Here is a 15373-nt window from a genome sequence, read left to right on the forward strand (position 1 = left end):
CACCACATTCTGTCCTCCCAAACCACTCCTTCTACTACCCGAACACCTACAAGCCTTCTTCAATCCCCCTGTTACCTGCATTCCATTAATTCTACCGCTTTTTCATTGGTCTTCAACAGGCCTGTCATTATAATCTCAACTTTGCGTATACCCTCAACTCAGCTGACCCATTCCTTTGGCTTTGTCATCCTTGCCTGGTGAAATTCCAGCTCTGGTTAAGTCTAACTCTATTATTCATGTCTACTTCTGTATATTTTAATGTAGCTGGAGAAAAACACAGCCATGCTGACTGGTCTCACTTTAAATTCATAATCATGAACCTCAAGAACGTTAGTGCTGCCTGGCAGTCCTGATATATTTTCTGGCCCATGCTGTGTTTTATTCCTTCTGTTCTTCACTCTCGCACCCAACCCCACAGTTTTAACTTTCAGAAAATAGAGATAATCAGAGAGAATGTCCACAAGCTCTCATCACCGTATCCACCTAATTTATTGCCCCTGACTGTTGTACTTTCCATGTTCTACTTGGTCAGTAAATCCACTTCCCTCTCAATTATTGTGAACGTTGTTCCAGAAGTTCTCCCTCTACCCCAGTGCAGCATGTTTTTCTTTATCAAAACAAAGCAAAATTTTCCGTCGATGAATAAGTATGCTTTAATTTATTCCGTCTCTAAAAAAAAAAAAACCCTCCTGACTTCGCTTGTCCCTCTAGCTCTTACTCTCTTTCTTCACTCCCCTTTACAATGATACTCCTTGAAAGAGCTGTCTGTGTGTACTTTCTCTAATTCCTCTTTTCCCATTCTCTCTTAAACCCTCGCCAAGCAGGCTTTGGCCCCACCACTCTGCCCAGACTGTTGTTGTCAAGATCACTGATGACCTCCATGTTCCTAAGTCTAATGGTCAGGTCTTAGTTACTATCTTATGCTACACATGCGTAGTATTTGGCATATTTGATTACTCCCTCCTTGAAACCTTACCCTATCTGGCTTCTCAGATTTCCTCCCACCATGCTGGCTGCTTGTTCAGATGCTCCAGAGTTCAGTCTTCAGGCCTTGCCTTATCATGGTTACTCCCTCAGTGAACTTATCCTGTGTCTAATCTGTCAACTCCCTAATTTGTATCTCCCACCCACAACTCTCTCCTAAACTCTAGACATATTCAACTGCTAACTTGACATTCTCACTTGGGTGGCTAATAAAATTCTCAGTCCTAACGTGTCCAAAACTGAACTTTTGATCTTCTCGCTCAAACCTGCATTTCCCACAGTCTTCCTCATCTCATTAACTGGCAGCTCAGTCTTTCTAGGTGCTCAGGCAAAAACCTTAAGTGTTACCCTTGGCCCCTCTATTCTTTCACACTCCACATCTACTCTGACAGCATATCCAGTTTGATAGTCGTTTCAGCTTTAACATTTATCAGGAATCTGAGTGACTCTTACTACCTCCAGAACTCTTGCCCTAGTCCAGGCTTCATCATCTCTCTGAAGTGACAGCATTTCTAATTACTGAAATAGCCTCCTCCCCAGTCTCCCTGCTTTGTTCCCTAGCCCCCTCCACACATTTGTCTGTTTCTAAAGTTGCAACCAGAGCAGTCCTTTTAAAACAAGTCAGTTCATGTCTCTACTTTCTCAAAACTCTCTAATGGCTTCCCAACTCACACCATAAAAATAAAAATCCTTACAATGACCAAGAAGGGTCTATACCAGTGTTGTCCAGTGGAAAAATAATGCCAGCCACATATGTAATTAAAAATTTTCCAGCAACCATGCTATACAAGTAAAAAGAAAACATGAAATTAATTTCAATATATATAATTTAAACCAGTATATCCAAATATTATTTCAACATGTAATCAGTGTAAGGAATTATTAATGAAATTGTTTTACTTTTTTATATGAAGTCTTCAAAAATCTGGTGTGTATTTTACACAATTTTGATACCAAATTTTGGTTGGAAATACTTGATTTGTATTTTGATTGGAAATACTTGATCGGTATTTAGGTTTCATGAAATTTACAGTTGAAAGTAAATTTACATACCTAAGTAATTCTAAACATTCTTAAAAGTTTTCTTATAACTGAATCCAGTATTGGTTTTTAAATTTTAATTTTAATTAAAGTTAAAAAATTTAAAATTCAGTTTCTAGCCACATTTCAAATGCCCAATAGCCATATGAGACTAGTGGCTATCATATTGGACACCGCAGCTCTTTACCATCTGGCCACTCTTCTCTGACCTCGTCTCCTACTGTTTTCTCCTTTGCTCATTCTGCTCCAGCTGTAATGGCCTCCTGTTCTTTGATCCCAGCAGACACTTACCATTTCAGAGCCTTTGCATTTGTTGTTCTCTTTGCTTAAAAAGCTTTGCTCCCAGGTAGCTGCATGACTTACTCCTTGACCTTTTTCAGGTCTTTGCTCAAGTGTCACCTTCTTAAAGAAATTATCTCTGACCAACTTATTTAATATCTGTACCAACTGCCTTCTCTCTCAAAGTCTTATATTTCCAGGCTGCCTTTTGAAAGACGAGAGAAGAGGGCTGAAAGGGGAGAGACGGCCTGATCTACAAAGGAAAGCAGTGAAATATGAGAAATGTCCCATACAAACAACTAAGTGAATTTGTTAAGCAAAAACATAAGAGTAAAATCAGATTGAACAAGTGACTCTCTCCTCTCAGCTTGCTGCTACCTAGGCAGCTCAGAGGATCATTTTTTGTACATAGGACTGACCCCTTTATAGATGTAAGCTCTTTAAGTGCACTGTTCTGCCTTAACATCCTCTTGTATTTTCTTTGGCACCTAGCATAGAACTTTGACCAGAAGGCAATCTGAACACTTCAATTATTGGCTGCCCATTGGTTAGCCTTTTGTGTTTTATATTCTGTGGTTGCCTTTCTACCTTCCTCCCTTCTTTTTCAGTGCCAGCAACTGGTATACTTGCTGATGGTATTTGTGTGTTGGCTTCACATGCCTTATGGCTGTGGTTGTGACCCTGATTCTTTCCTTGTCTGTTCTTATGCACTCTTATTCATTTTCCAAAACCAACTCCTCTAAGAAGTTTTCACTATGTATTCTTCTGTTCTATATTCTAGTAGGGAATATAAACTTGTAAACACAGTTACAACAGAATATGAATTCTTGAGGGGAGGGACCATGCCTTACTTTTTTTTTTTTAGGCCTTTAATGCCTTCCTCAGTGCCTTTAATTAAAAGAAGGCCTTTAATGCCTTCCTCAGTGCCTTGCGTATAGTAGGTACGCAGTGCTTGTTAAATTGAATGAACCAGGCATAGAACAGTAGAGTTGCTATTAATGGGAGAAATTTATGTTGTTTAAAATAAGGTCTTAAACCCAAGTACCTTTTTAAAAACCACATTGAGAGGCAAGAGATGTAGAGCTGTGGGAGAGTGTGTGGAGAGAAACAGTAAAATCAAAATCTGTCCTTATATAGGAGGGATTCTAAGAGTCTGAAGTTCTCAGAAGAACTTACCATGTTGGAAAGTCAGGAAAGCACATGTGCTCAAATGGAGTGAGAAGACATATCTGTTTGTATTATAGGAATACTGTTTTCAGCTTTACCCTGGATTTTGCTCTTGTGTATATTATTTCTTGGTTTATTTGTACAGTTGTTTGCATCCCTACTTAACATTTGACAGTCTGACATCTGGGTAAAGATCAGCCCTCATTTGTTAACCAGGGGGTTGAGAGAGATAATTAAGAGTCCTTCTAACTCTGTGATTCTGTTATTTTGAGGAAACCAGACCCCGTTAGCAAGTACTTAATGGTACCCTATTAGGCACAAGAATTTTCATCAGTTTGGCTTATTTGCTGCCAGTTTGTTCTGTATAAAAGTATGTATTAAAAGTGGGTATTTGAGTTGCCTACAAGGGTATTTTGGTTGCAAGCTCATAATATGAAAATACACTTTGATTTTGGATTAGCTATATTGTCAGGAAATTTGAGTTTATAGAATTTTTTCCAGAGTTATTTTTGGAGATTCAGAATTTTAAGCTGGCACTGTGTCTTGACAGTTAACTCTTTTCTGATCAGGGGTTCTGGGTAAACTGGAAAAGTATTTCTTCCTCTCTACAATAATTTATCGCTAATGGGTCATAGTACATGAGCAGCATATTCCAGCAGGCATCAGAAAGAAACAGCAAGGGACAAAAATTCTTTTTTTCTGGTTCTTAAACATGTTCTTTGTTTTAAATAATGTTAAGTATTGAAAATTAAATATAAAAAATAAGTATGCCCCCCAGATAAGTATTACAAGAAATAACATAATAGTGCAAACCCCAAAATACAATAAAAGGAGGTAAGTGTCTCCCCTGCTCTTCATATTCTAACTCTCCCTCTTCTGCCCAGCTTTAGCCAGTTCAGACAGGGTAGCTCTTTTGGACCTGATAAATCACCCTAATTCTTAATTTTTTTCCCTTACAGAAAGTGTGACAACTCCTTTATATTCGTTTTTATTTTTTGCATATGTCTGCTTCCTAACAGTATAGGTCCTCTGCGTCACTCTGAGAGTCTTCCTCTTGCACCAAGACTACCCTTCATAAACTGTTCATGAAGTCCTTACCCTTTTTTCCTTGCTGAGAATCAGATTTTCCCTCCCTTTAGTGCGTATAAACAGAAGCAACATTCCTATGTTTTTTTCGTATGTAGGTGACATCCAACAGTTAATTAAGAAACTTAGCTTGCTTCTCAATACTTAACGCCCAGTTCTTCTATCGGCAGAGCTTGCAGGGCTCACTGCAAAGGTCCCACTGTCTAGTTATGTTTTTAGTGAGAACCGGGTATCTCTTTCTTCCCCATCTTATGTTTTATCTTGTCACAAGATTTTCTCAGATAGATTTAATATAATAAGTATTTATAAAAATTCTAATGCTTCTACCTTAAGTTAGATTATATAGCTGTTTGATGTTATGGGTGATACTGTGAATTTGTGATTTGCACGGCTTCAGATGTCATAATTTTTCCCCCCACTTTCTAGGAAGTAACAGCTAGCAGTCGCCACTATGTTGACAGGCTATTTGACCCTGATCCCCAGAAAGTTCTACAAGGTGTCATGTAAGTAGTATGTATTTAAGAGTCTATCAAAAAGTCTTGTTTGTTTCATGTTTGAATCTGTCAAGTATTATAATTCTGAAAATGCAGGGTTGTAACTTTTTTCTTCTGTTTTGGAAAGACCCCTTGACATTCATGACTTTAATATGGTACTGTAAAGAATTGTCTGTTGGATAGTTAACTGACATGGTTAGCTTCATTTTTTGTAGAATACTTGTTTTACATTTTTAAAAATGTTTACTTTGGAGAATGCTTTTGTGGCTTTAATATCCAGCAAAAGCAAGAGAGTAAAATTGATTATCTTTTATAACCGGAAAGGGGGGTGGGAGAATAGGTCACCAGGGTTTTGGGCTTTTTGTTTTGCTTTGTTTTTGGTTAACTCATTGACTGTCTCTAAGGTTTGAATTTCCTAGTGATGTTTTAAATATAAGAATTTAGAAAGCAGTCATTAGAAAATTTAAATAAACTTTTTTTTTTCCACATTTTAAATAAACTCTTGATAACCTAAATGCCCTTCTTTTCTCCACAATTGCCTCATTTTTAATGAGAGGAAATATTTTTAAGCAACATAGCTGAGGTGATTATTCTTAAAAAAAAAAAAAATTAAGTGGGACAAGTGCGATAAGATTGCAAATGATTGAAAGATGAATTCTCTCTCCTAAGAGCAGATTTTCATGCTCTTATCACATTACTTCTAAGAAAGAAGGTCTAGCCTAAGGCGACTAACTCATAGGGTTGGGAAACACGGAGCACTCACAGGACTGAGCTGTGTCCTGGGGAAGGAGGACCCAAAAAAGGTCAGGATGAGATACGTTTGGGATAGCAGTGAGGGCACAAATGAGTCCCTTTCTTCTTACCCTGTTAGTGTTATCAGCAAGATAACATCTTTCGTTTAACTCTTACTCAACTGTGGCAAGGCTAGGATGCTTCCCACTTCCAAAAAAAAAAAAAAAAAAAGCTCTATAGAAGGGATGTCTTTCTTGAGAGTGTGTATTTGTAAAGTAGAGGCAAGATAAGTAAGTAAGGTTGCTTGACTATTCAAATTGAGCTAGAAGGGAAGGTGAGGAGCTGGATGGAGATCCACCTGGGAAACTCGACACCTTCTCTTCACATCTTCTCTGTTTACAGAAACAGGAGATGATATTTCTTGTTTTCTCATTATGTTAACTTTGCCTTTGTCCCCTTAACTGGGAGACTTTATAATGATTTAATCAACTCCTTTAAGTCTAGTTTGATTAATACCAGGAAAAGTGGTATTAAATCTATCTGTTAAGCAAATCAGTTTGGGTTGTACCTACACACACAAATTAGTTGAAGAGATAGGTTTAATTTGACATTCTTTCTTAGACAGGCAGACACTCCCCCACACAAAGCTAGACACAGCTTTGTATATTGATAATCCTAGATATCACTTAAGATTCCTCAATAAATAGCTTAGCTGGAAATGTCAGACTCATTAAGTATTCAGTAAATGATATAAGATGATGTTACTGTTGTTGTTTTCATTATTACTGCTACTGTGGTTGTTTAGGAGAAAAGCTAAATTTCTCAGTCAAGGATTCTGCGTGAAAGACTTGTATCTGGAGTCATATCTGATATGAGTAGCTGATTCAAGTGTTAATTGTCACTGTTAGAAATTTCTCATTTACCAAAAAATACTGTAGCTTTTTGAAAGGTGATTATCAAATACGGCATTAAAAACACTGGGAAGAGTGTATTATTTCAGACTAGCCAAGGTATAGTTTGATAGACGTAGTGCCTCTTAAAAAATTATCAAGTCTAAGACACTTAGCTGTCAGCTAAGAAGATAAGGAAGGTTTGTGTGGAGGGATAGTGGAGTGGAAAGAGCATGGGCTTTCGAGTTAGACAATGGTAGATTGAATACCCAGTTCTGATACTTCCTAGTAGAGTCCTTTCCTAGTACAGTGCTTGGGCAGGTTATTTGATTTCTTTGAGCCTCAACTTTATCATCTGTAAAGGGAGAGTAATACTGCCCATCTCGCCAAGTTGTTAAAAATTAAGACAGAAGTATAACATTCAGTGCCTGGTATGTTGTGGATACCCACTAATTGGCACTTAAATGGTTAGTAGTTATTGGCCCTAATTTAAAACAACTTCAAAAATAAGGTGATTATTTTCAAAGAAGAGAAAGAAAAACTCAAAAAATGTCAAAGAGATAGAACAATTCCCACCGAAGGAGAAGAAGAGGGAGAGGAGCTAGAATTCTTGATTCAGACAAGAAAATCTGAGTGATAACATGTTCCAGTAAATGTGATTGCTACTTAAAATACTAAAATCTATTTATAGTTTGAAATGGGCAGATCACCCAAAATCTTTTCACTTTATGGCCTTCTAGGGGTGTGTGTAGTATGATTTGATAAAGCTTTCTTTACCCCAGAGAGAAAAAATTATCCTTTCTGACTTAATTCTTTCCTGAACTTTGTAACTGTCTGAAGATTAATTGTACGTAGTCAATTGAATGAAAAGTGAGTTAAATTTTTAACATTTACTTTTAAGTAACCTTGTCTAATACAAGAATAATACAATATTGATAGAGGAAAAGGGGGAGCCAAAATGATGTTTAGGAAAAGAGAATTGACCAATTCTTTTCTTTTAATACACATTACACAGCCACCGTTGAGTCAGTCATACAGAGACCATTACTAGACTAAAAGAGGCAGGTAGAAGGAAGGTGGCCACAGAGTGTAAACAACCAAAGGTAGCCTTCTGGTTTTAGGGAAGGAAAAGACAGAGGCTGAAGTAACCAGCTTTGAATCCAAAATATCCAATTTGAAAGACATAAAAGAATTGATGACTAGCTTTAGCTACGAGACAACCAGAGTTCTATCATTTTTCTAGCAATATTAATCTGATTTTTCACTAGCAGGAAAAACAAAATCGAAGAAATTAAAGATGAATAATAACTTTTCATCAAGGCCTATAACTAATCTACTCAGCTGAGTTAGAGCCATAGCCCTATGCATAAATATAGGGAACTTCTTTGTAGATAACCCATGTTATGAAGGACCGTCTTACCTAGTCAGTGAGTATGCCTTTGAAGAATACTATTAAACATCAGAACTGCTTAAGTTTAATTGTTAAAGAATGAGGAGTTATCCTAGAGACAACTTTTTTGTTTATAGTACAGTATTTAGCATAAATTTGAATGGTCCTATTATACTAAAGATTTGACAACAGAATTAGGTCCTGAAAAGCAAGGTTTCAAATGTGTAACTGAGTAGTTAATGGAGTAAGATAGGAGTCAGATATGAGCAGAGAGAACAGGGCAATCAGCTGTGTAGGTCATAAACTACAGCCTTTGCAACTACAACAGAGAGTAGGTACATCAGATAAACTGTACTGTATTGCAAATTTTGAGCTTCCTCTAGTGTGGTGATCTGTGTGTGACTTTAAAAAAACAATTACAGTATGTTTTTGGTGAAGTTTCTCTAGTATTAGCTCAACCATGTTAAATTTCATAGTTGCAGAAGAATGACTGTTGAAATGTTTTTGTAGACCTTGAGTTAAAGCTGCTTAAACATTGTGCTTTTTTTTAACATACCTAAATTAGAGCACTTGAATCTGGTTTTGACATTAGTGATTCTCCGTGAAAAAAATAAACAGATATCCCTGTGTGGCCTTATGTTGATATTCCCTATGTTGAAAGGCAAAAGATGATATAAGCAAATGTGGTTTGTAGTTTCAAAGTTGAACCAAACTAGAAAACTAGATTGGCTCTTTCTGGTAAACTAAGGCAGGCAGTTGTGGATACTGTAGAATTGTGTGGTTTTCACCAAGTATCCATTTTTAAAAAGTGTCTTCTGAAGTATTTTAATATACTGATGAAATAAGTTCATTTTGGTAATGGTTTTGGTACTTCATTCTCTGGTTCCAAGAAAATATGTACCTCTGGTTTCAGTAGAATATAGACACTTTCCATTTTCTTGCATGTCCTAAAGATATGAGCTCCCATAAAATGAAGCCTCTGGCTTTTGGAAATTTTAAATTAAAGGATAAGTTTTAGGCTAATTCAAAAGAAATGTCCTGTTAGTTACTGTCAAAAGTGTTACAGGTAAACATAAGTGACGATGACCTTAATACCAAATGAAATGGAGTGATTCTGAGAGGTACTTGTTTAAAACTTTGTATTCTGAGACAGGTTAGTCTGGTTAAAAGGGTAGCAAGATTTTCCAGAAATTATTAGATCAGATTGACATAGTTTTGTGTACAGATATATAAGCTGTTTATATATGTATGTGATTCTAACTTTGAACATCAAAAATAGCTGAATATTTGTATGCATATCTTTATATATATCTTTTCGTATTTGTAAGCCACTTAACTGTATGCTTCCATATTCATAATGTTCTAACACATTTTTGATGTTCTTTGGAATGATTACATATATTAAAAATATTTATTAATGTACTGTAAAAATACTTTACATTTATTAGTACAGTTATTACATTGCACTTTTCATTTTTGGAGAATGTAAGGTGATTTGTAATCACCTGATAACTCTGATAAAACAGAGTTAAGTACAACTCCTAATTTCTGAACTAGTGTTTATAAAAATCGGAACTGTATCTGACACTACCTACATTCCAGAAATCTACACCTCAGGGTAATTTGTTTATAAGAATGAACTAAATTACTGTCAATTCGCAGTTCTGTTCAATTTATACATATAATAGGTGCACAATAATTGCCTAAGTTGACTTGAAATGAAGTTCACTGTAAATCTCTCAAGTACCTGCTGAATCAAAGCCTTATGTTAAAAGTAACTTTGGTTTGAATAATAGATCATCATTATCCACTTCTTTTAAAATTGGCAATTCACATCTGATGATGGTGATTTTGATGGGAATAAGAATAATCTCATTCCTTAACCATGCTGGATATTAGAAACGTATTGTACTTGGATGTTTGGATGTTACATTTTCCAAAAAGAACATCATAATAATTATTATTACAGGGTCAGGGCAGTGAGTAAGTTTGTAATTTTCCAAGTCCAAATAATTTTGTTAAGTTGTTTACCCTGTTGCCTTATTGTAGCTACCCACAAATACGTATTTCTTCCTTATGTCTTATGAAAAGTGAGTTTTCATAAGTAGGTCAGACTTTATGCTCAGACTGTACTTTTCCGTATCTACTGTACTTTTTGGCTACTTCATGCTAATTAGACCAAGAATGAATGTGTAGTATTCCAAATAAGAGCTGCTTCAGGTAAGTGAAAAGTCATACTTGTTCCAAATGAAAATGACATCATTGATCTTTAGCTTCTGGCTCCAGCCTTCAATGATTTTAAAGATAATTTTCTAATTTTTAGATGATAATTAGGTTTTCAGTTAAAATTTATGCTATTTTGACTGTTTAGGAATAATATGCTCATACCTGATTGACTTAGACTTTGTTTCTCCAACAGGTCTAGGTTCCAATTATTTTTTTTTTTTTTTTACTTTTCCTACTATTTTAATGACAAAGTGTGGTGTTTACTTTCTCTCTTGGTTTTGATCACAAATCATAATACTCTGATTTAGACATATGCTGTAGTAGGCACTGCACATGTCGTTTTTATATTCAAGACCTTTTTCTCTACCACACTAAAAATTAAACTCCTTCAGAGCAGAGAAAGGAAGTAGAAAGGTTAACCTCCATGTAAAAATGGGTGCATTTTGAGTCCATTTATTACTGGGCAAATTTAAGGTTCTAGCTAGATTTTAGCTGAAAATGTTCTCTGACAAATGCATTTTTGTAACATCTTAATATCGACTCCTCTTCTCCCATCCTCAAAGAGTAGACTATCCCCAAGGCTTACGTTTTAGCTTTTCTACCCAGATATTCTTATCTCATCTCGAAGATAATTCAGTATGTATAAAATCAAGATAGATCCTTGTCTTGCTAGGGGATTTATTCTCCAAACTTCCTAGTGTTCTCTGCACCCAGGCACCCAGACTTGAAGTAGTCACTCAGGACATGTCACATATCACATTTCCTGTACCTGTCACACCTATCAAATCATCTTGTTAACTGCTTCCTTAAAATGTCCTCCCTATTAACGGTTCCTATGCTGCTACTTAGTCAGTCTCATATAACCAGATACCTGGATGGATTGAGTAATTTTTTAAACAGACATTTATTGAGTGCCTATCAGGTGCTAGGTAGGCATTGTGCTAGTATGGGAGTATATAAGAGTGAATAATTAGTCACTGCTCTGGGAGATCCTAAAGTCTAATGCAGGAGTCAGATAACTAAAGAGACAGTTCACTGTAGTTTGAGTAGTGAATACTGTGATAATGATAAGCACAGAGGGTCTTGGGACCACAGAGGAAGGGCATCAGCCGTTTAGTTGCCTCTCTTGACTAGAATTATCTGTATTCCAGTCCATTCCACATTCAGCTTATCTTCCATTGTCATTGCTTCCTTCCTGTCCTTTTTCTGATCAAAAGCATGATTTCTCCTTAATCCATCGCCCTTTAGTTTGTCTCTTCTCCCTATCACTTTTCTAACTTTGTTCCATCCTTAATGTTCCACCTTAAAGGGAACCTTCTTTTCAGTCCTGGCTCCTGGTACTGCCCTAGAAGTATGCCATATTCATTTCCAGTATGGTTCCTTTTGCCCTCCTCATCCACTTATTCAAATCCTAGCCATTTTCTAAGGTCCATCTTAGTTCCTACCATTGCTTCAAAACCTGTTAAGCTTGTCTTATCATCTACTTTTCTCAGCCCTATAAGCGCACTATTTATAATATACACTGCCTTACATTGTTAGTGTTATTTTTGTCTTGTAAACTCTTCAGATCAGGCATCTCATTATGTGATGCTTTTGTATCCTTCATAGAGCCTAGCACAGTGCTGAGCCCAAAAAGTAATTGTTGAATTTCAGTAGTATGTTAGTAGGGCATTCCACCCCCTCCAATATTAAAGATTGGTGGACATGAGATTGAGATTATATATTTCTTTGATCTACTGGGAAAAGGATGTCTTTGACTAAAAGATATGCTTTTATTTTGCATAAAAATGTAAATTGAAAGACAGGAGGAAAAAGGAAATTCATTTACTAAATTCTTTTGTCTTTTCTCTGAGTGCCTGATATGCTGGAGGTAGTGGAAAAAACACTTGGCATAAAGGACATGGGTTGAGACTGGCTCTGTCATTTATTGTGAAGCTCTGAGAAGAGCCCAAACCCGAGTCTTAGCTTCCTCATCTATAAAATGGGATTAATATTACTCAAGATTGTGGTGAAGATTAAATAATGGGTATGGAATGCTTTGTGAACTTCAAAGCAATGTATAAATCTTGCCTAGTTTTGTTGTGCTCCCATCTCGATAGTGTGAGTTTGTATTTTACAAAAATATGGATTTCTATATGGTATGTTTTGTAATCCGTTGATAGTAACTTCCCTGATATTTCCAGGTCAGACTGGTTTCTTGCCTCTGAAGAGGAGACAGACTTCTATCCTAAAAAAGTAGTGAGTGTGTTATGTTACAGGCCACTAGGAGGGATACCTAACCCAGGCTTGGGAGTTGTCAGGGCATGCTTCCTGGAGGATGACACTGACATAGAAGCTCAGACCTGAAAGATGAGTAAAGTTGGCCAGGGAGTGATATAAGGGAGGGGATAATAAGGAAATGAAAGAGAAAGAAAATAGCTACACTCTGGGAACTGAAAGAAGCTTCATTTGGCTGGCTTTGAAATTGAATCTTACCCTGCACTTAGATCTGCTAAAAATGAGTATATGTATTGATTATGTCACTTTCGGTTTTAACTCTTTCATAGAAATGATCTTCTGGTATCCCTTTATATTAACAACTGAATAGAATTTATTTGCAGGGCGTTAACATCTCTTCCTTATCTAGTATAGATATATTTTACTTATTAGAGCCAGAGCAAAAATTGTTTTCTTTAGACATTGGTCCATTTTATTAATTGTGTTCTCTTTAGCCTGCAATTACTCTATAACTACCAGCTGCCTCCTTCGTGTCCTTTTTGCAAACTATTAGGAGAACTGGAAAATTGGTTTTGGAGTTTTTGTTTGCTTTTGTCTATAAAAACATTTACTCTGGCATGGTTTCAGGTATTTGGGTTGTGTTTATAAGGTGGGGACACCACATTTCTGCTTCGTTTACGAAGAATGGGGAGAAATCTGGGAAAATTTTAGGGTTGGGAATTCCAGAATAGAGAGAACCTCCAGAATGGCACCTGGCATAAAATAAACTCTAAGTAGATAGCTAGCTACTGGACAAATGAATGTACTGTGTTGGTATAGGCAGAACACATTAAGAGAAAGAAAAAAGATGAAAGAAAACGACAGACTGCTAAGTTAGGGTCTATAAGCTGACAATTGGGAAGCAGGTCTCTAAGAAAACAGCAGGCATCCATAAGGAGGCGGGAGCTTAGATGTACAATTTCTCATCAACTGTGCTTTACTCAGGGAAGCTTCAGTATCACATAATTTTATAATCATGTATCAGAATTTGGTTAAAACCTTAGTAAACTTCATTCAGCTTAGTCCTCATAAACAAAAACTACCCCTGCTGATCCCCTATAAACCATATGGAAGATCTGAGGGATATTTACAGAGAGAGAGGTAAGGCCCTGAAAAATAGACCACCCTCAAGCACTGAGCTGAAGGAAGAAGACTAACAGGTACAGTGCTTGGCTCAAGACTTGTGAAAATGCTATTCGAAAACTTGCGGGGAGAATCAGCTTTCAGCAGACCACTACATCATAGTAGCATTTTTCTGTAATAATTGAAGAAGGTAATTAAGGAGAGGGTTATTATAATTATTGTTACCAGGGTTTTCAATGCCAGTGAAATTGGTTGGTATTGGAAACACAAGCTGATGATAACATTTAGTCACTGATTTTCTTAATAACTTCCCCCCACTCCCGTTTTCTACTCTTGTTTTTCTATAAGAAATTACAGAACTTTTTCAGGATTGTAACTCTCATGGTCGGCAAAAAAATTCCTGTATATTGTAGAGCTCTGCTGCCTAAAGGAGAAGTCAAAGAGATGCTCAGTAAGTAATTAGGGGAATGTATTTTGGAATATGAAAGAAAGATAATTTATAATGTTTCAATATGTAAGTGCTTAGGCGTGAGCACGTTAGAAAACTTAATGAGGTATGAATGCAAGAGCAGAAACTGTGGACTGATGTAGGTGTGGTATTGATGACCCATATACCATGAGTGCCACTAATCTGATTTTCCAAAGTGAAATAGCTTTTAATGAAAAGTATAGTCTCGAGCAGAAGCAAGAAGAACTACAATCCTGCAGCCTGTGGAACAAAAACCACATTCACAGAAAGATAGACAAGATGAAAAGGCAGAGGGCTATGTACCAGATGAAGGAACAAGATAAAACCCCAGAAAAACAACTAAGTGAAGTGGAGATAGGCAACGTTCCAGAAAAAGAATTCAAAATAATGATAGTGAAGATGATCCAGGACCTCAGAAAAAAAATGGAGGCAAAGATCAAGAAGATGCAAGAAATGTTTAACAAAGACCTAAAAGAATTAAAGAACAAACACACAGAAATAAACAATGCAATAACTGAAATGAAAACTATGCTGGAAGGAATCAATAGCAGAATAACTGAGGCAGAAGAACGGATAAGTGACCTGGAAGACAGAATGGTGGAATTCACTGCTGAAGAACAGAATGAACAAAAATGAATGAAAAGAAATGAAGACAGCCTAAGAGACCTCTGGGACAACATTAAACGCAACAACATTCACATTATAGGGGTCCCAGAAGGAGAAGAGAGAGAGAAAGGACCCAAGAAAATATTTGAAGAGATTATAGTCGAAAACTTCCCTTACATGGGAAAGGAAATAGCCACCCAAGTCCAGGAAGCGCAGAGAGTCCCATACAGGATAAACCCAAGGAGAAACACACCGAGACACATAGTAATCAAAGTGGCAAAACTTAAAGACAAAGAAAAATTATTGAAAGCAGCAAGGGAAAAACGACAAATAACATACAAGGGAACTCCCATAAGGTTAACAGCTGATTTCTCAGCAGAAACTCTACAAGCCAGAAGGTAGTGGCATGACATATTTAAAGTGATGAGAGGGAAGAACCTACAACCAAGATTACTCTACCCGGCAAGGATCTCATTCAGATTCGATGAAGAAATCAAAAGCTTTACAGACAAGCAAAAGCTGAGAGAATTCAGCACCACCAAACCAGCTCTACAACAAATGCTAAAGGAACTTCTCTAAGTGGGAAACACAAGAGAAGAAAAGGACCTACAAAAACAAACCCAAAACAATTAAGAAAATGGTAATAGGAACATACATATTGATAATTACC

The 15373-nt window shown here is 36.6% G+C and overlaps 1 protein-coding gene across 3 annotated transcripts in view; it reads left to right on the forward strand.

The window, feature by feature from the left end:
- ARMC8 (armadillo repeat containing 8) overlaps positions 1-15373 on the forward strand; it is a 102099-nt gene that overhangs the window by 15124 nt on the left and 71602 nt on the right. For 2 of the 3 annotated variants that reach the window (XM_007170337.3, XM_007170338.3), the window contains exon 2: positions 4984-5060. The exons of the other annotated variant lie outside the window; for it this stretch is intronic. In XM_007170337.3, coding sequence (XP_007170399.2) covers positions 4984-5060 — 77 coding nt within the window. The remainder of the gene's footprint in view (positions 1-4983; positions 5061-15373) is intronic. 3 annotated transcript variants of the gene reach the window in all.

Source organism: Balaenoptera acutorostrata, chromosome 4 (assembly GCF_949987535.1).
Source record: "Balaenoptera acutorostrata chromosome 4, mBalAcu1.1, whole genome shotgun sequence".
Classification (NCBI taxonomy): domain Eukaryota; kingdom Metazoa; phylum Chordata; class Mammalia; order Artiodactyla; family Balaenopteridae; genus Balaenoptera; species Balaenoptera acutorostrata.